The 20,151-nt window shown below is 42.1% G+C and overlaps 1 protein-coding gene and 1 long non-coding RNA gene across 2 annotated transcripts; both read left to right on the top strand.

Moving 5' to 3' along the window:
• Window positions 1-106: 106 nt before the first annotated feature.
• LOC308286330 (KRAB-A domain-containing protein 2-like) lies at window positions 107-3,184 on the top strand (the record flags this gene model as incomplete). Its single annotated transcript, XM_080727328.1, has 4 exons — window positions 107-207; window positions 915-1,221; window positions 2,966-3,068; window positions 3,177-3,184. The coding sequence occupies 4 exons, from the start codon at window positions 107-109 to the stop codon at window positions 3,182-3,184; spliced, it is 519 nt and encodes a 172-aa protein (XP_080583454.1).
• Window positions 3,185-4,612: 1,428 nt separating this feature from the next.
• LOC308286785 lies at window positions 4,613-9,958 on the top strand. Its single transcript, XR_013962119.1, has 5 exons — window positions 4,613-4,716; window positions 4,801-4,954; window positions 6,906-7,105; window positions 7,638-7,866; window positions 9,720-9,958. It is a non-coding gene; the product is annotated as an uncharacterized lncRNA (long non-coding RNA).
• The last annotated feature ends 10,193 nt before the right edge of the window (window positions 9,959-20,151 follow it).

The raw sequence follows: 20,151 nt of genomic DNA, 5'->3' as shown, positions 1-20,151 counted from the left end.
AATGCTTTTCATTTAAATGCATGAATAAAACGAAGGATCTCCCCCGATTCCAGAGAAGAACATACATCGAAATAGCCTAAATCGTTTTCTGTTTAAAAAAAACAACATGAGTCTGGAGAAGAGAGACCTGTTTAACGAGAAGTTGGACGCTTCTCTTGGCTGCAAAAGTGTGAACACGGTGATCATCAGCCGTGAGAACTACAGCAGGTAGTCTAGTCTATATAAGTCTATCCTTATACCTCCTTTGATCTTTCTATTGTAAATACCATCTATTTTGCTTTGTCTGTCCTTACCTCCCTCAGTCCCTCTGACCTTTCCTAATGTAAATACCATTTATTGTTGGTCCCATTGACCAATTGTGCTAAAAACGGTCCAACGGCCCAAACACAAAAAAATGGTTTGTGATGACCTGGGTGGCCGGTTTTTAGCCCAAGCCTTAAGGAGTGGACGTGCAAAACAAATGCTTGCATTGGATTGGATAAAAACAAACAAAAAAAAACTAATTGGACACCTCACATGCTACAGAATATTTTCTTTCCTGTATAGTGAAGTTAATGGGAGTATGGGACCCCAACTTTCAGCAGCTGTCACAGATTCTAGGGAAACTGCATTTCAGTCTTTGTGAGATGTGTCACTAGACACCTTCACAAACACATTGATTAATACATTTATTGGCATAGAATTTATTCCAAGATTTCTTTAATATCCCCTGACTAATAGTACTGTGTTCTATGTGTCTGTCATTCAATGGTATATGAGTAAAAATAAAAGGATCTAATTTAAATAAGCCATGTGCTTTTTTTGGGTGTATCCTTTTAGTTGACCTTGTACCAGTGAACAGTACTGTCGATGAAACTGTACCTTTTCCTATGCAAACATCTAATACATTCTTTAATCAATCAATCAATCAAAAGGTTGGCGGCATCACTCGAGAGGCTGCAGAACGAGGATGAGAAACCCAAGACCTCGCTGGAGTACAGCTACCTGAGGAGGTACAAGCTCGTCGAGGTCGACGGGGTGAAGAAGGTCGCCAGGAGAGGGGTGGACACTCTGCTCGCGGTCAAGGAAGACCTGTTCGACGTGATCAAGGAGGCCCACCTCAAGACGGAACACGGGGGTCGCAACGTGATGGACAAGGAGCTGCGTCGGTCCTACTCTAATGTCACGGTGGAGTGCATCAACATTTATCTGGCGCTGTGTGAGGAATGCCAGGGGAAAAACGTGAGAAAAGTTGTCGTGTGTTGATTTGTAAACGATATTCTCAGAACATTATTCTGTGCACTTTGTACACAGATCCTGAACACGCTTACAAAATATAGGCTACTTGTGCTCAGGATCTATGTAGACCAAAGGTCTTCAACAGGGGGTCTGGGACCCCTAGGGGGTCCTCAGAGTTACTACAGGGGGTCCTCCAAATCTGTGTGTGATAGAAACTTTTTTCTTGAATCCTAGCGTCCATATTCGGAGCACTTTAGCCAAAAAAGGTTCCAGGGGGTTCCCAGCAGCTAATTGATTGATAGTTAGGAACCAAATGTTCTCCCATACAGCTCTGTAACTCAGAGAGTGTACACAATGGAACCAAATGGACCCTTGACATGTCCATTTGGTTCCATTTGTTAGCAGACTGATCTCTGCGGCAATAAAGTTCTCCGCGCTGCATGTGTACTCACCCTATAATTAGTTCCTAAGACTTGTAGTCAGATATTTTCCTCTAGTTTAACTCATTTGCTGCCCTTTAAAAATTGCCAAATTCTCCATATACTGCCATGTCATCCATAGTGCACGGATCATGCACAACCATGCACAGATCATGCACCACGTGTCTGCACGCCGTTCACAGCTTTCAAACAAAAAAATCTGCTTGGAAATGCGTTCAGCTATAGTCTATTATTCATGAGATGGCTGCCATGTTTGAAAGACAGGGTTGGTCCTCCCCGTGTCTCCTAGGGTAGATACCCTCACAAAAACATGCGGTAATCCTGGTCTCTAGAATGCCTCCCCCTGGCCAGCCTGGGCGCCTGATGGAGAGGAAAGGAACTGGTTGGAATAATGTGTTCCTTCCACGCGCTACGTCCAAACCGGGGAAATCCCCACTTTCAGGTGAAAAGAAGCAACTTGGACTACTTATGCATAGAAGGAAGCATGAGGTCAGTCCGTTGTCTCCCCAGGCACGGCAGAGGGGGAGCAGAGCCCAGGATTACATAGGCAATTGGCACTGGGTGAAAATGGGTTACAAAATCGTGGGATAATTTTTTTTGGGGGGTCTGGGGGTCAAACATGCAATTTTGCGATCGCGATCATGCCTAGTAGATAGTAGGAAGGAAAAAAATGCAAATAATTGGTATGAGTGCCGGACTGAATATATCAAAACTTCCTTTGGGAAGCACACAATGGGGCACACAATTTGCAGGCGGTGTGATTAATTTCCATACACCAATCGCAACGCACCTGTCAATTGTGTGCCCCCATACATTTGTGCTTACCAAAAATCATCTGTTCCCAGAGAAAGTTTACAAATGTCAATAAACAGTTTGTTCATGATTATTACTCATCTACAAACTGCTTATACATGTTTATAAATGATTTACAACAGGCCATTATTGTAAAGTGCTACCAAAGTTTGCATGTATTCAGTCCAGCAGTCGTTTCAGGTCCGGCCCCGTCGCTGACAGAGATATTGTCCATGTGAAGTGGAGATATTTGACTAAACACGTTTTCTGCCAGGACTTTCAAAGGGATATGAAACTAGGGGACAATATCTGACTCCCAAGTCTTAGGAATCAATACTTGGGTGAGTACACACGTAGCACGGGTAACATTTGTGCCGCGGAGGTCAGTCTGCTAACCGGGCGCGGATAGGACCGATCTATGGCTGTGTATTTGGAATACATGAAATGTATGTAAGCTCAGAGTCACAGACATCTTAGGGCTAGTAGAATATTTAACAACGCCAACCTTTTTCCAGACAATGCCAACCAAGAGGGACATGGTGGAACAAACAACACAGCCACCTGACAAGATGATCAAGAAAGAGATACTGCAGGACTTAGGAGGCGATCCCATTGAAGGTAGGTTCAGACAACATGAACATTCTAAATATAGTCCTTTCAATACTTTGTACTTATACACCACTATATCTCACAGGCAAATTGTGTAATTTTTTTTCTCCGCTTCAGTTGTTTGACAGCTTTAGTTACTAGCCTACTAACCAGTAAGACTCCCTAATCGGGAGATAAGCGACCGTTGGTCGCTTATCTCCACAAATAGGCCAAAAGTTTGTTTTACCAAAATCGTCCTGATGGTGGCGCTAGATGGGACAGATGCGTTTTGATTACATGACTGTAGAGATACTGTGCGATTTGTGTGATTTTAGGGCAAAATCTGTAGGAGCAGTGTCCAAAAATGTCTTTAAAAAAATCGGCCCGAAGGTGGCGCTAAATGGGACAGATCCATGTTGATGAGATGAGTGTAGACATACTGTGTACCGATTTGCGTGATTTTAGGGCAAAATCTGTAGGAGCAGTGTCCAAAAATGTGTTTTAAAAAATCGGCCTGAAGGTGGCGCTATATGGGACAGATCCATGTTGATGAGATGAGTGTAGACATACTGTGTAGCGATTTGCGTGATTTTAGGGCAAAGATTGTAGGAGCAGTGTCCAAAAATGTGTTTTAAAAAATCGACCTGAAGGTGGCGCTATATGGGACAGATCCAAGTTGATGACATGAGTGTAGACATACTGTGTACCGATTTGCGTGATTTTAGGGCAAAAATTGTAGGAGCAGTGTCCAAAAATGAGTTTTGCAAGAATCGGCCTCATGGTGGCGCTAGAAGAGGGCCATGTAAGAAATGAGGGGTGGGGTCTCCGCGCCGCCGAGGCGGACGAATAGGTACGGTCCCCGGCTCTCCCGGTCGCTCCTAGCCCGAGTTAAGGCATTTTATGTGAGCTGCAGTGGAGGGGGTCCTCCACTGGGGGCGCCACCACTTTTGCATCCGTTCTGGAGCACCAGGAGTCGGTGGTCCCCGGGAATTCCCCGTGAGCAGCCCCGTTGGGGTGGTAGGTACCGGCCCCGGCTCTCCCGGTCGCTCCTAGCCCGAGTTAAGGCATTTTATGTGAGCTGCAGTGGAGGGGGTCCTCCACTGGGGGCGCTACCACTTTTGCATCCGTTCTGGAGCACCAGGAGTCGGTGGTCCCCGGGAATTCCCCGTGAGCAGCCCCGTTGGGGTGGTCATTTTTGCACATTTTGTCATTTTTTACACCTGGGGGTCCCCCAGGGACCTGGGGGTCCCTGGAGCTCCGGGGGTCCTTGGAGGTTGTAGTTTGGCAGGCAAGGAGTTTTTGTGGAAATGTTGGCATGGATCGGGGCAACGGTGGCGGAGATATGAGTAGGGGGAAAGTGTGACGTGTGACGAGTGGCGTGACGGAAGGAAGGAAGGACAGACAGACTGACGGCTGGTGGAGGTTTGGATAGTATGAGAGTGTAAAAGTAACTGTGACCTACGGTCGCAATTAAAAAAAGAAAAGAAAAAGGTTTAACACATTTTTTACTGTACTTTTACTTACAGGCCTTTCATTAAGTACTTGGTCCACCACTACAGCCAAGATCATGGAGAATAATTCAGAAACACAGGACGTTGAAGGAGGCGATCCACCTGTTGAAGATGACGAGTTCAGAGAAGCCGAAGATCCAACCTACTCACCTTTTTCAAATCACCGGGTGAAATATTTAACCTCTCCTTGTTGTAAGTCAGCTTAAATGCCTTGTATTAATTACTAACATGTGTTTGTATTACTCGGGCAGACCGGAGAAATTATCTTTGAAGACAATTGTGCAAATCCTAGGACGGGGACAGACACAATAAGACTTCTGATGAAAATAGAAAAACTGCAAGCAGAACTCCGATATGAACGCAGATGCAGAATGTTGGCTGAGAGAGAACTGAGGGAGCTCAAAGGTGGGTTGATTGAACCATATCACTAACATTAACCCATTCAGAACGGGAACACATTATTGTGTATCATTATTTTATGCTTTAACTATTGAAAAATAGCAGATGTACAAGCTCAAGCTTGTAGATCTGCTATTTTTTTAAATCGTGAAAATTCGAATTTTGACCCGATTCTATAAGTGTCTTTTGAATCCTTCTAAAATTTTTGAAAAACCTATGTTTCTATGTCAGTAATCTGGCCAGCCATCGTCAAAGAAAAGGTCCTTTTCACTTAACTGGAGCTCAATTAGTCTGTTCTTGAGAGACTACTATGTCAGTGGTTCTCAAACCTTTTCATGTGAAGGACCCCCAAAATGATATTTATTTGGCCACGGACCCCATCTCAAAATATTTAGTTCCAGGGACCACCCAGAAGCAAAATTTGAGTTACAAATGTTCGCTTTGAAAATACATATATTCAAAGATTTGTGCACATTTTCCACGACTTTTTCAAAAATAGCAGATCTACAAGCTCACAGCGCGGCACTTGGTGCCATGCTGTTAGCTTGTATATCTGCTATTTTTCACTGGTTAAAGCATTCAATAATTCTAGGCCTAAATGGGTAATATATTGTTGCTGTCGGGTAAAACCTGTATCTGCAAAATGGTTAATAGAAAGAACCTGTGTTCCATTGGATCCAATGTAGTTATTATGCAGTCACAAGCTCATTTGAATACTTTTCATTAGTTCAATATTTATAAAACCCACACAGACGTAATCACTTTCACCTCCAAGAATGTTCTAAAATAGGGAGAATGGTCAATCTACAGGCAACATCACATTGCTTGTAGATTGGCAATGTTCACTACCTTTGTGGGTCACTGTTGTACAACAAAGTAGGCCATTGTTATATCATTTTCTAAATATAGAACATTGAAATATGGAGATACAAGGTTTCACCCAACAGCGACAATTAAATTACAAGAATAAAACTATCATGTATCACATTCTGGCAGTAATAATGTGTCATAAAATATTAACAAATTATTTCAAAACATTACAGAAAACTTGACATTGAGTTTTATATAATTTTTATTGTTGATTAGTCACCTTTACAACGAGGTAAGCATCGGGCATTCGAGGAATGAGCAACACAGCCAAACGTGTGGGTAGTGCCGACCAAACATTTGCCAAAAATGGCCTGTAATACTGTTCTGCTGGCATTCACTCTTGTTTTGAGCAAGTGCTGGCAGGTGCGTGCCAGTCACAGGTGCGTGCCAGTCACAGATATGTGCCTAGCACCTGAACATGGGCTCTGCCAGAATTTGGGACCTAATGCTATCCTCCCGGATGACAACAGAGCCAGGATCATCAGAGAGTACCTCCAGAATTTGGGAGTGGAGAGGATGGAATGGCCTGCCAATTGAACACTTGTGGGATCAGCTTGGACGAGCTGTACGTGCTAGAGTGACCAACAGAACCAACCACGTTGGCTGACTTGTGACAAATCCTGGTTGAGGAATGGGATGCCATCCCACCACCCTGTAGACAATATGCCTTCCGGTGTGTTCCAAGATTTCTAGCGGAAGTCTGCGTTTAACGGACGTTACGTCATGCGGTGCGGGTCTGTTTACATTCCCCAGCGAAAAAACTAAAATCGATTGTAGCTCTTAACTCACTCTTAATAGGTGTAACATTGCTTGAATCAATGTTTTTGTTTGTATATTGTTTATTGCGAGCGCAACCGACGGAGCAGGAGACGTAGACCAGAGTTCATTTCGTGCAGGGAATACGTTTGCAGGAACACCGCACCGTGAAAAAAATACAGCTTCCGGTGAAATTCCTACGTCGGAAGTTGAACGCTTTCTGCCTTCTATTGTCAACAGGCTTTTCTCTTCGGAGATGAGTAAGCCTGGCTACGCGAGGCTACCATCCCACAGCAAAATATATATTTTCTTTCTTTCTGTCCTGTTTCAGAGATGAATGCCCTCATGATGCAGATGAGACACACAGCACATGAACTTTGTGTTGCCGTCGACCACATACGAAATGGAAGTGATGAAGAGGCAGAAGTTCCAACACAGAGCAATGATGAATCTCTCTCATTTATTACTGAAAATGAGACACAAGAAACAGAATCGTATACAGAAACGAGATTATCTAATCATATACCAGAGGTCAGTGTGAGTGTACATGTGCACAGTGTTTCTCAGAACTGATCTAGGATTTGGGCTACTTGTCAAGCCACATGACGCAATTAATATAACCTGAGAGAGGCAGACTGCTCTACACAGATCAGATCAGTTTAAAATATGTTCAGGAGATAGGAATGATATGATCCTAGATTCATTATTCCACCCAGTGCTAAACCACTGAAACGGTCATTTCATATTGTCACTGTTGGGCAGTCTTTTTCTGCAAATGAATGCCCTACTTCATCATGCAAGAAAGTCTCACAAAAGTAGTGAAAATAGCCGATCTGCAAGCTCACAGTGTCCCACAGGACAAGCTGTGATCTTGTAGATGGGCTATTTTAATATATATTTTTAAATAATAATAAAAAAAGGTTTTTATACAAGTTTTCCACCTGTCAACAATGATATTTAGCCAGACTATTTCAAAATGTATAAGCATTACATTTGTAATGGCTTTAAATGGCATTTTCAATACATATTTGCCTATCATCAACGTTTTTCTTTTCATTCCCAGGATGACGACGAGAACTATCAGTATCTCGCAGAGGGTCTCCGCGTCCCACGGATTCTCTATGAGCGAATCGCACAGATCACGGACTTCAAAAAATACATTTCAGCGCTGCTGATGATACTGTTTGAGAGAGAAACCCTGGCCTCACATTCTCTAGGCGGTCGGACCAATGTCACAGTGAAAGATAACGATAAGCCTCAACTCCCAGCTGACACCATGAAATCTATTATTGGTAATAATAATTAATTTAAATTATAATGCACTTTAGACTTACAATAAGGGGGGGGGGGGGGGGGCATAAGGCCCGGTCGCCCATAGTACGTAGCCTGTTTGAGGAGGTTAGTGTCTTCTATTCTTTTATATGAGTGATGTAAACATTCCATATAAAATAATAGAAGAGGGATGTAAACAAAGTCAGCCTGACAACGGCCAAAATGATTATTTTATCATTATTTTACGCTTTTTGTGGTCAGTTTTTAAAAGAAACACAGCTTAATTTATTTTAATAAAATTTCAAAACATTTTTATTTTAGCATCTGTTTTTCAAGAAGTTGACTCTAAGCTCCTTTAACCCATTTACACCTGGAACGCATTATTACTTTAACCATTATTTTATGCTTTAACTATTACAAAATAGCAGATATACAAGCTTGCTGCGAGCTTGTAGATCTGCTATTTTTGAAAAATCATGAACATTTAAGTCTTTAAATATTTTTGACCCGATTCTATAAACGTCTTCTAAATGTTTCTGTCAGTTGTTCTCAAACATTTTCCCCTAGAATTATATGTATTTGACTGCAGACCCCATCTCAAAATATTTGTTCCAGGGACCCTATTAGTCTACTTGCCAGCCCATAGAGCCCCATTGTGAACCCGGACATATTGAGTACACCAAGGTTTTATGTTATAAATGTTGAGTAAGGCTCCCCAGCATGTAGAAACTGCCGGATGCTAACTTGCATAATTATGTTGAGCAATTTTCATAATTTACATAATAGCTTTAATTAGCATAATCCCCTATAATAATGGATAATATGTCAAAAACTGATTGGCCGATTTGAACAATATTGGAGTGGCTTTGGGGGTTATTGAGGATGCTGAATCCATTTTCTAAATTCAAAATGGCCGTTTTAAACCGGAAATGGCCTTATACCAACTTAAAGTGGGGTGATTTGATACTTTTTTATGTTGTATATGGCCATTTCCGGTTTAAAACGGACATTTTGAATTTAGAAAATGTCAGAAATGGATTCAGCATTCTCAATAACCCCCAAAACCACTCCAATATTGTTCAAATCAGCCAATCAGTTTTTGACATATTATCCATTATTATGGGGGATTATGCTAAATAAATCGAATTATGCAAATTATGAAAATTGCTCAACATATGCAAGTTAGCATCCGGTAGTTTCTACCAGAGTTGTAGAAGAGAGAGTTACGTCACTTACGTCGACTCCCATAGTAAAGCGTGAAAAGCCTATTTACTCTATGGTGGGAAGCTAACTTAGCCTAGCTTACTGGAGCCTGTTCTCATTCCTAGCGAGCCTCTGCCCCGTCCGCCCCCATTCATTTTTCACTCGCTGGTAAGTAGACTAAATCACGTCTTTTTCACTCTTTTAAAAATGGTATCTACCTTAGAGAGGCCCGTGAATGCGTTACAATGGTGAAAAAGACGTGATTTGGTCTACTTCCAGCGAGTTTAAATGACTCGGCTAGAATGGGGGGCGGACGGGGCATTGGCTCGCTAGGAATGAGAACGGCTCCATGCAAAGCCACTTCCGGTCTGCGGCGAGTTCAAAGCGTGACGCCACTCTCTTATATATCGCTCTGGTTTCTACATGCTGGGGACCCTTACTCAACATTTATAACATAAAACCTTGGTGTACTCAATATGCCAGGGTTCAGATTCTGGCAAGTGGACTATACCTGTATATATATTCAAAGATTTGCTAACGGGGTACTGCTCATAAAAATATTTTATGTATGTATTGTACACCATTCCTCTCAGTGTCTGGCAATTCTGTTATGTGTTTTTAAAATGAAAAACTATGTTAATCTTTTGACTGTGCTCCTTACATCCCCCAGATCATGTGGCGTCGAAGTTTGGTACTGAGATCAACCAAATCAAGCTCGCAATCCGTACAAAACTGAGTAATGAGGATAAATTATTAAGGAAACGGCAGCAGGTAAAGCCAACAAATGACCCTAACCCTAACCCTTGACCAAAAGCCTTCCTGAAGACTACATTCCATTGATGCAGTGATTGTTGTATATAATTGGTACATTTAAAGTTGATGCAGGTGATGTAATTATATACAGTAGTGTACAATGTAGCAGGTAGCTATATGCTTGGTACCCTGTGTTTTTATATGCAATACTTTTGTACATTTGATATTGGAAACTGAATTTAGTCAGTTAAAACGTTTTTTTTGGTATATTTTACAGCTTTAAGTTTTGTCTTATTGAGTGTTTAAGTGTTGTCTTCAAACATGTTGAAATTGTATGTTTGCTTCGATTGATGAAAAAGTAGATTTGCTGGGTTGTATTAGGACACTAATAATTATGTAATTCAAATCTAATCTTGAAGTCTTAACTAATCATTGGGCAGTAAAAAAAATGTAACATAAAACCTGTAATTCACAGCCATTTGTTTGTTCACATTTAAGTGCTAAAGATATTTCACTTTCAAACAGGTTTGTGGCCATTTAAGTCTACCCAGGCTTTTGTGAGAACCCCTAACAGTTTTTTAGTTGCTTGATTCAGTATTTAGATATGTGACATTCATTTAATCAGACATGCCCCCTTCCTATATAAAATTAAACCTCAAACTAACTCCATTTCGGCCATGACCGATTCATTGAAAACATCCATCTTTGGTGTTCTGGTGACTGATATTGTCCTAAGGTGTGAGTTTTTGATTTTAATTTTATTGTATTTATTCATTTAAAATGTTTTTATTTTTATGCACATTTTCCAAAAAAAAAAAAAAATGGCCCTAAACATGTTTGAAAGTCAAATATACCTTTAAAGGTAGGGTAAGTGAGTGTTTGTTCAGTAACAGGAGTCTCCCCAGCTCATTTCTTAGTGTTGTACTTCTCCTGATAGGATAAAATTGGTATCCTGACCTGGGAATGCATGCTCTGTTTAATAGAGAACTGGAGAGACAGGGAGACCCCTGTCACTGAACAAACACTCAATAACATTGATTGATTGCTATCAGAATAAAGAGCTAATGATCAATTTTGACCAAGGAAAATCACTTACTGCACCTTTTAAAGCCTTTTTACGTAGCAAGATTAGCCTTACATTAATCCTCTCCTGTAGTAGCTTCTGCTTTGATGACGTCTATGGCTACAGGAGAGTCTTAACGCTTTGACAGACAGGTTGGGAGTATGGTCTGCAAAACTGCTACTGCGGCTCTACACATGCATACATGCGAGACATATCTGTTTAATGTATAAGTCCGTATTGTTAAATAAAATGAGTTTTTACCAAGGGTGTGTCTTTTCCAAATCGAGCAGCTCTGGTCTGGTTAAAGATGGCTGCACTTATCACGTGACGTTCATCCATTCCCCCATTCGTTCATACAAGGACATGACGTATGTGTATACGGAATAATGCTTCCAGCCACCAACGGGCGCTGTTGCAGCTAACATTGTAGCAAACGAGGAAAAGCTGTACACTTGGTAAAAACGAATTTTATTTAAAAATACGGACTAATACATTAAACAAGGCTACCGTACAAGTCGCATACACCTTGCAGAACTTGTACGGAAGATATGTCTCGCATGTATGCATGTGTAGAGCCACAGTAGCAGTTTTGCAGACCATACTCCCGACCTGTCTGTCAAAGCGTTAAGACTCTCCTGTAGCCATAGACGTTATCAAAGCAGAAGCTACTACAGGAGAGGATTAATGTAAGGCTATAGCAAGATGTACTTTTGCATCTACAATATCTGTCAGGTTGTCAAAACTCTTGTTTGTTTGCTGTGTTATTGCCTTAAGAACCAATAAACTGTTCTGCTCTGTTTCTGCTTGTTTCATTCCCCCCCAATAATGAGTAAAATGCTTTGATTCATTCAATGCTATTTTCTATTTAGAACTATACGTGTAAGTACAGAGAGATTCAAAATATGCATTATATACTCTGAAATGAATGGAGCGGATAATTTGAGAAAAAGGGGGTCCAAACAATCCTCCACAGTTGACTTTTTGGCACCAATGCAAAGTAAGGCAGTACAAATATCATAAGAACAAGAATTGACACAGTCAATATAAAATCTGTGTGCTCGTTTTAGTGTAAAAAAAGGTTTGTAAAACATTTTTTTTGAAAAAAAAAAAGTTTGAAAAAAAAAAAAAAATAGAAAAAAAAGGTTTATGTCCAAAAATGTGTTAAAAAATCGACCTGATGGTGGCGCTATATGGGACAGATCCATGTTGATGAGATAAGTGTAGACATACTGTGTAGCGATTTGTGTGATTTTAGGGCAAAAACTGTAGGAGCAGTATTCAAAAATGTGTTTTAAAAAATTTGGCGGGGGTCCCTGGAGCTGCGGGGGTCCCTGGAAGGGTGGAGGTTGTGGATTGGCAGACAAGGATTGTGTGTGGAAAATTTCACATGGATAGGGGCAAAAAAGTGTGATGTGACGTGACAGACAGACTGACGGACAGACAGGCGGTGGAGGTTTTCATAGTAACGGCGACCTGACGGTCGCAATTATAATCACTAGAAGCTCGGCCGCCCTTCGGGCGGCCGAGCGTCTAGGTCGGCGCCTGGCATGCTCGGGAATGATGTAAATAGGGAATGAATGCCCCACCTTTAATGCAAAGACCATTATACTAACCTGTTGTCATAGGACCCGTTTTGACCATCTGTGTGCATTTATGCCCATATATGGACATCTCTGCCTCTCCCTTTATGCTATTTATCCTAAAGGAGTTCGCTATAAACAATGTCAGTAATGCCCATGTCATTATCCACAATGAAAACTTTTACAACCTTTGGAGAAGGCTGTGTAAAGTTGGCCATGAGCAAACACAGGTTGAGGCAAGTAGATGCCAACTCGTTCATTCTCTTGGCCCTGACCCTTATTGATGGTAACAGAGAAAGCTAAACGGATAGGGAACTGTCGTCTAATGAAGGTGAAGGGAAGCTCACCTCTGTCATAGTGAGGTATTCTTGGTAAGAAGATTGTTTCACTCCTCTTTGTGCCTACTACAATCTCACACTCAATGACTCTGTTCATCATTTGCATTACCACCTTTCTGGTGCCATTCTTGAGAGTGCGGCCAGGACCTGCTTGCAGGTTTCTAAGCAGCATGAGGTCTATCGTCCAGGTCCAAATATGGGGCTTGTGAGGTCAAACTTAATGAGATGTGTCGGGTATCTCCATATATGGATTTTTTGTTGACTCATATAGCGTACGTGATGTCAGAGCCTTTTATGAAGTGATGTCACAATGAGTCAGCGCTTGCTCCGGAACAGCCCGATGTCAGACATCATCTCTGCATACAGAGATTCCGAACCTTTCGCGCCGGATAAAAAAAACGTTTATCGGGTCGGGTCGAGGCCTAGCTAAGAACGTGGGCAAAGGTCTGAGCTATCTGCGTGCGTAATTTGGAGTCTGTAGCACCAACCATGTGTTTTCAGGGCTCTTTCATGCGATTCGGGCCAATTCGGATTCAGCGTCCATTGGCTTCAATTAGTAGTCAGGACTCCGCATATGGAGATTCCAAATGGTTACGGAAAACCGCATATCGGGTCGGGTCGAGGCCTAGCTAAGAACGTAGGCAAAGATCTGAGCTATCTGCGTGCGAAATTTGGATTCTGTAGAACCAATCATGTGCTGTCAGGGCTCTTTCGTGCGATTGGCCCAATTCGGCCTCGGCTTCAATTAGTAGTCAGGATTAAGTTTAGCGTGAGAGGGAACTGCCCGGGCTTAACCACATTATTCACCTGGTTCTCTTAAAGGCACAGCCCGCTAATTCCCCTGAACCCAACCGCTCTGAAGAGCACCCTGAACTTTGCTCACCTCGAAGTGAGAGGAAGAAAGACTTTAGTTTATGCCCATTCAGAGAGATTTTTTGTTGACTCATCTAGCGTATGTGATGTCAGAGCCTTTTATGAAGTGATGTCACAATGAGTCAGCGCTTGCTCCGGAACAGCCCGATGTCAGTCATCTCCGCATACGGAGATTCCAAACCTTTCGTGCCGGATCCGAAAAACTGTGTATCGGGTCGGGTCGAGGCCTAGCTAAGAACGTAGGCAAAGGTCTGAGCTGTCTGTGTGCGGAATTTGGAGTCTGTAGCACCAACCATGTGCTGTCAGGGCTCATCCATGCGATTCGGGCCAATTCGGATTCGGCGTCCATTGGCTTCAATTAGTAGTCAGGACTCCGCATATGGAGATTCCAAACCTTTCGCGTTGGTTCCGGAAAACCGCATATCGGGTCGGGTCGAGGCCTAGCTAAGATCGTAGGCAAAGGTCTGAGCTGTCTGTGTGCGAAATTTGGAGTCTGTAGCACCAACCATGTGCTAGGCGGCCGAGCGTCTAGGTCGGCGCCTGGCATGCTCGGGAATGATGTAAATAGGGAATGAATGCCCCACCTTTAATGCAAAGACCATTATACTAACCTGTTGTCATAGGACCCGTTTTGACCATCTGTGTGCATTTATGCCCATATATGGACATCTCTGCCTCTCCCTTTATGCTATTTATCCTAAAGGAGTTCGCTATAAACAATGTCAGTAATGCCCATGTCATTATCCACAATGAAAACTTTTACAACCTTTGGAGAAGGCTGTGTAAAGTTGGCCATGAGCAAACACAGGTTGAGGCAAGTAGATGCCAACTCGTTCATTCTCTTGGCCCTGACCCTTATTGATGGTAACAGAGAAAGCTAAACGGATAGGGAACTGTCGTCTAATGAAGGTGAAGGGAAGCTCACCTCTGTCATAGTGAGGTATTCTTGGTAAGAAGATTGTTTCACTCCTCTTTGTGCCTACTACAATCTCACACTCAATGATTCTGTTCATCATTTGCATTACCACCTTTCTGGTGCCATTCTTGAGAGTGCGGCCAGGACCTGCTTGCAGGTTTCTAAGCAGCATGAGGTCTATCGTCCAGGTCCAAATATGGGGCTTGTGAGGTCAAACTTAATGAGATGTGTCGGGTATCTCCATATATGGATTTTTTGTTGACTCATATAGCGTACGTGATGTCAGAGCCTTTTATGAAGTGATGTCACAATGAGTCAGCGCTTGCTCCGGAACAGCCCGATGTCAGACATCATCTCTGCATACAGAGATTCCGAACCTTTCGCGCCGGATAAAAAAAACGTTTATCGGGTCGGGTCGAGGCCTAGCTAAGAACGTGGGCAAAGGTCTGAGCTATCTGCGTGCGTAATTTGGAGTCTGTAGCACCAACCATGTGTTTTCAGGGCTCTTTCATGCGATTCGGGCCAATTCGGATTCAGCGTCCATTGGCTTCAATTAGTAGTCAGGACTCCGCATATGGAGATTCCAAATGGTTACGGAAAACCGCATATCGGGTCGGGTCGAGGCCTAGCTAAGAACGTAGGCAAAGATCTGAGCTATCTGCGTGCGAAATTTGGATTCTGTAGAACCAATCATGTGCTGTCAGGGCTCTTTCGTGCGATTGGCCCAATTCGGCCTCGGCTTCAATTAGTAGTCAGGATTAAGTTTAGCGTGAGAGGGAACTGCCCGGGCTTATCCACATTATTCACCTGGTTCTCTTAAAGGCACAGCCCGCTAATTCCCCTGAACCCAACCGCTCTGAAGAGCACCCTGAACTTTGCTCACCTCGAAGTGAGAGGAAGAAAGACTTTAGTTTATGCCCATTCAGAGAGATTTTTTGTTGACTCATCTAGCGTATGTGATGTCAGAGCCTTTTATGAAGTGATGTCACAATGAGTCAGCGCTTGCTCCGGAACAGCCCGATGTCAGTCATCTCCGCATACGGAGATTCCAAACCTTTCGTGCCGGATCCGAAAAACTGTGTATCGGGTCGGGTCGAGGCCTAGCTAAGAACGTAGGCAAAGGTCTGAGCTGTCTGTGTGCGGAATTTGGAGTCTGTAGCACCAACCATGTGCTGTCAGGGCTCATCCATGCGATTCGGGCCAATTCGGATTCGGCGTCCATTGGCTTCAATTAGTAGTCAGGACTCCGCATATGGAGATTCCAAACCTTTCGCGTTGGTTCCGGAAAACCGCATATCGGGTCGGGTCGAGGCCTAGCTAAGATCGTAGGCAAAGGTCTGAGCTGTCTGTGTGCGAAATTTGGAGTCTGTAGCACCAACCATGTGCTGTCAGGGCTCATCCATGGGATTGGCCCAATTCGGCCTCGGCTTCAATTAGTAGTCACGATTAGTATTGTTTATTTTAATTATTATTATTAAGGAACTCTAGAAATCTCAGTTGGAACTGTTACCCCAGTGACCCGATGCTGGATAAGCGGTTGAAGATGGATGGATGGATGGATGGATTATTTTAGAGTAAGCTACTTTATTTACCATTATTGTGTACTCCGCCACATGGGGAGCAATCTTCAATTCAATCTTCAATTCAAAGAAGCTTTATTGGCATGAGAACACAAACGTTTACACAGTGGTGGAAAAAGTACCTACATTTTTATAATTAAGTAAAAGTATCAATTCTGCAATGTAGAATCACTCTGTTACAAGTAAAAGTCCAGAATTACAAATGTACTTGAGTAAAAGTACAAAAGTATTGGTATCCAAATGTACTTAAAGTACCAAAAGTAAAAGTACAAAATGTTTGAAAATAGCAGATCTACAAGCTGCGCCAACCGTGAATTCAACACAATCTGTTGTTGAGCAGTTTAACCAATTTGCTCCGTACGTCTACACAAACGGTCAGATTACAAAGATAAATTGCTTAGTGAAGGCTCACGGATGTCACCATAGGGTACGCTCCAGCAGAATGTCCCGTAATGATCGTATTATTTAAAGAGGAGCATTTTAATCCGATCGGTCGTTGTTTCCTTTAAAAGGTATTAATGTATCTAAGTGCAGTACACCTCGCAACCGATGGGGTCGCATGGCTGGAAAACAACAGAAAATGACGTCTGATCGGATTAAAATGCTGTTTATTAAGCAATACGAAAGATACGGGTAATTCTGCTTGAGCGTACCATACTGTGACATCTGTGAGACTTCAGTAAGCACTTTATCTTTGAAATATGAACGTTTTTGTAGACGTACGTAGCAAATAGGTTTAACTGCTCAACACGAGGTTGAAGTGAATTTATTACGTGCCCTATCTAAATTGGTCGGGCTAACAGTGCTAAATGTAGCATAATCAGTGTTTGTGTAACTTCAGTTAGAAAGATAATCTGACGGTTCTGACAGACTTAACCTCCTCGCGTTGTGAGCTTGTAGAAGAGCAAAAATAGAGTTGGGTCGCCGTTTTATTCCATGAGTAATTGTGTATAACATGCCTGCGTTAGCCTGCAGCTAGCGCTAGCTAGCGTTAGCCTGCAGCTAGCGCTAGCTAGCGTTAGCGTTAGCCGTTAGCCACACATCCAGAATAGTCTAATAAGTCAATTTTCCAACGGCGAGTGAACGATTGCATTCCGTGTCCTTCATGTTTTTTTTTCCCCCTGGCTGTTTTTATTGTCCAAAAAGAAAACGTTCTGAACGTTAAAACTAGATAGTTTTACGATCATGACAATGTTGTCAATGCTAAGTCAATGCTAAGCAGGGACAACAAACATTTGAGTACTTTTGCCAACACTGCTAATTTCCCCCATAGCCTGGGGGTACTGTCCTGCGATTGGCCCTTAACTCAGTACCATGTGACATGGATAGCCAGTCCAGAAGAGGTACCCAACGGTCGCTAGAATCTCGTCTAAGAAAATGAGCTGATGAAAGAAATCTGTTACACAGATTTAAAAAGGCTCCATGGAGAAATGAGAGTCATGCCTCTCTGCATGAGAGACATGCCTCTCCACATCCACTTGTACTGTACATTTCTGGAGGCAAGTCCTCATTCTCAAAAAGGTGACCCCCAGCACCAAAATGCTTGTTAAAAACTGCAAATATCGCTTTGGTCTGAAAAAAAAACACATTGACCGATGTGCACAAGTGCAGGTAGTGAGGTAGATTTTTTTTTTTTATCTCTAGTTGAATTTACTATCTTCCAGAATTTGGCTAGAATCACAGCCAAGTATGGCATCTAGATAGTAGTCTGATTTAGCTTTTCTGACCTTGTACCAGTGAGCTGTTAGTAGGCCTACTGTCATGAAACTGTACCCTTCTCTATGAAAACTTCCAATAAATACATAAATCAATCAAAATCTGTGCTGAATTTCTTGAAATGGGTATAGGCCTACCGATGGGCCTACTGTATCTTGGAAGTGTCTTGAAATAAAAGTGACAAGGGAACAATACTGTACTATACAAAAAATGTTTACTCTTACAGTATGTGCACAAGACTGACAATAAAATAGGGCCTTGGACCTGTAGCCTCCTGGAAAGAAGTCTCATTCTGAAACACATTTCAAAATTAGACTGCAGCCTCTGGCTCCTCCTACAGGAGAGAGTCAGCCATTACAGATCCGTAAACTGGCAGTGCTGTGCTGTGATTGGCTGAAAATACGAGTCGAGGCGCGGAAATGACGTCACACAGCCTTCCACTTCATGTATGCAGGATTCACTTAGAGGAGGTATGCTAATGTTTTTATTGTGGGCTCGCCTGGAAGGCGAGCACACGTATGTTATCTTCATTATTTATTTCTATACTAGTCAGTATCCTCAAAACTTTGGCGCGCTTCATCTCTTAAACGCTTACACCTTTCAACACCATTCAAATTTTTATGTGTTCAGCTTACTGAGGACAAGTGTGCGTGTATTTTTCTTTTTGAAATGTTTTGTAGTATAATTATAAAAAAATAAAAATGTTTAACTTTAAGCACCCAATGCATTTCCAATGGGTTTAGTGAGGAAAGGGACCCATGTTTATATTAAGGCGCTGTGGCTGCAATATTCACACTTCAGATATGCTATTTATATCAATGCGTTCACACAGGTCTGCTCTCTGATTTGATCCAAATATCTAAGCTGTGTGATGTATAAAACTATAGTTATAGTTAAAACTATAAATAAATGTCCCTCTCCACTCTACTGATTACACAGCTGTGATCAAGAATCAAGTCCGGGCGATGGGATGTAAATCCCATAGCCATATATCCTAGAGCCCGCAGGGACAGTCAGCCATATTAGTGGTTGTTGTTGGTTGTCAGGGAGATATCAAAACCAATGCATTTCCAAGTCAGATCCACAAACACAATAAAAGCCATGCTCCACTCCTCAGTCTGGAGTGGCCACATAGAAGAACGCCTTGGTTATAGACATAGTGGAGGACAGATGTGATCTGGGATTGTTAGCCAATATGTATATGCACTCAATATACTCCACTACAGTTGGAGTCCATTTGACAGTTGCTGGTTCCCAAACACAGAATCAAAAATGTAGATCTAGAACACATAGAATATGTACAGTACAGTAAGGTTCAGTAGAGTACAGTAAAAGTACAGTAAGGTTCAGTAGAGTACAGTAAAGTACAGTAAGGTACAGAAAGGTACAGTACAGAAAGGTACAGTAGAGTACAGTACAGTAAGGTACAGTAAAGTACAATACAGTACAGTAAGGTACAGTAGAGTACAGTAAAGTACAGTAGAGTACAGTAAGGTACAGTAGAGTACAGTAAAGTACAGTATAGTAAGGTACAGTAGAGTACAGTACAGTAAGGTACAGTACGGCACAGTAGAGTACAGTACAGTATAGTACAGTAAGGTACAGTAGAGTACAGTAAAGTACAGTACAGTAAGGTACAGTACAGTAAGGTACAGTAGAGTACAGTAAAGTACAGTAAGGTACAGTACAGTAGAGTAGAGTAACGTACAGTACAGTAAGGTACAGTAAGTTACAGTAGAGTACAGTAAAGTACAGTAAGGTACAGCAGAGTACAGTAAAGTACAGTACTGTAAGGTACAGTACAGTACAGTAGTGTACAGTAAAGTACAGTAAAGTACAGTAACGTACAGCACAGTAAGGTACAGCAAGATACAGTAGTGTACAGTAAAGTACAGTACAGTAAAGTACAATACAGTACAGTAAGGTACAGTAGAGTACAGTAAAGTACAGTAGAGTACAGTAAGGTACAGTAGAGTACAGTAAAGTACAGTATAGTAAGGTACAGTAGAGTACAGTACAGTAAGTTACAGTACGGCATAGTAGAGTACAGTACAGTATAGTACAGTAAGGTACAGTAGAGTACAGTTAAGTACAGTACAGTAAGGTACAGTACAGTAAGGTACAGTACAGTACAGTAAGGTACAGTAGAGTACAGTAAAGTACAGTACAGTAAGGTACAGTAGAGTACAGTAAAGTACAGTAAGTTACAGTAGAGTACAGTAAAGTACAGTAAGGTAAAGTACAGTAGAGTACAGTAAAGTACAGTAAGTTACAGTACAGTAC

Source organism: Nannobrachium achirus (assembly GCF_963921795.1).
Source record: "Nannobrachium achirus genome assembly, chromosome: 6".
Classification (NCBI taxonomy): Eukaryota; Metazoa; Chordata; class Actinopteri; order Myctophiformes; family Myctophidae; genus Nannobrachium; species Nannobrachium achirus.
The sequence above is the reverse complement of the archived record's forward strand: the minus strand, read 5'-3'. Positions and strand labels throughout refer to the sequence as shown.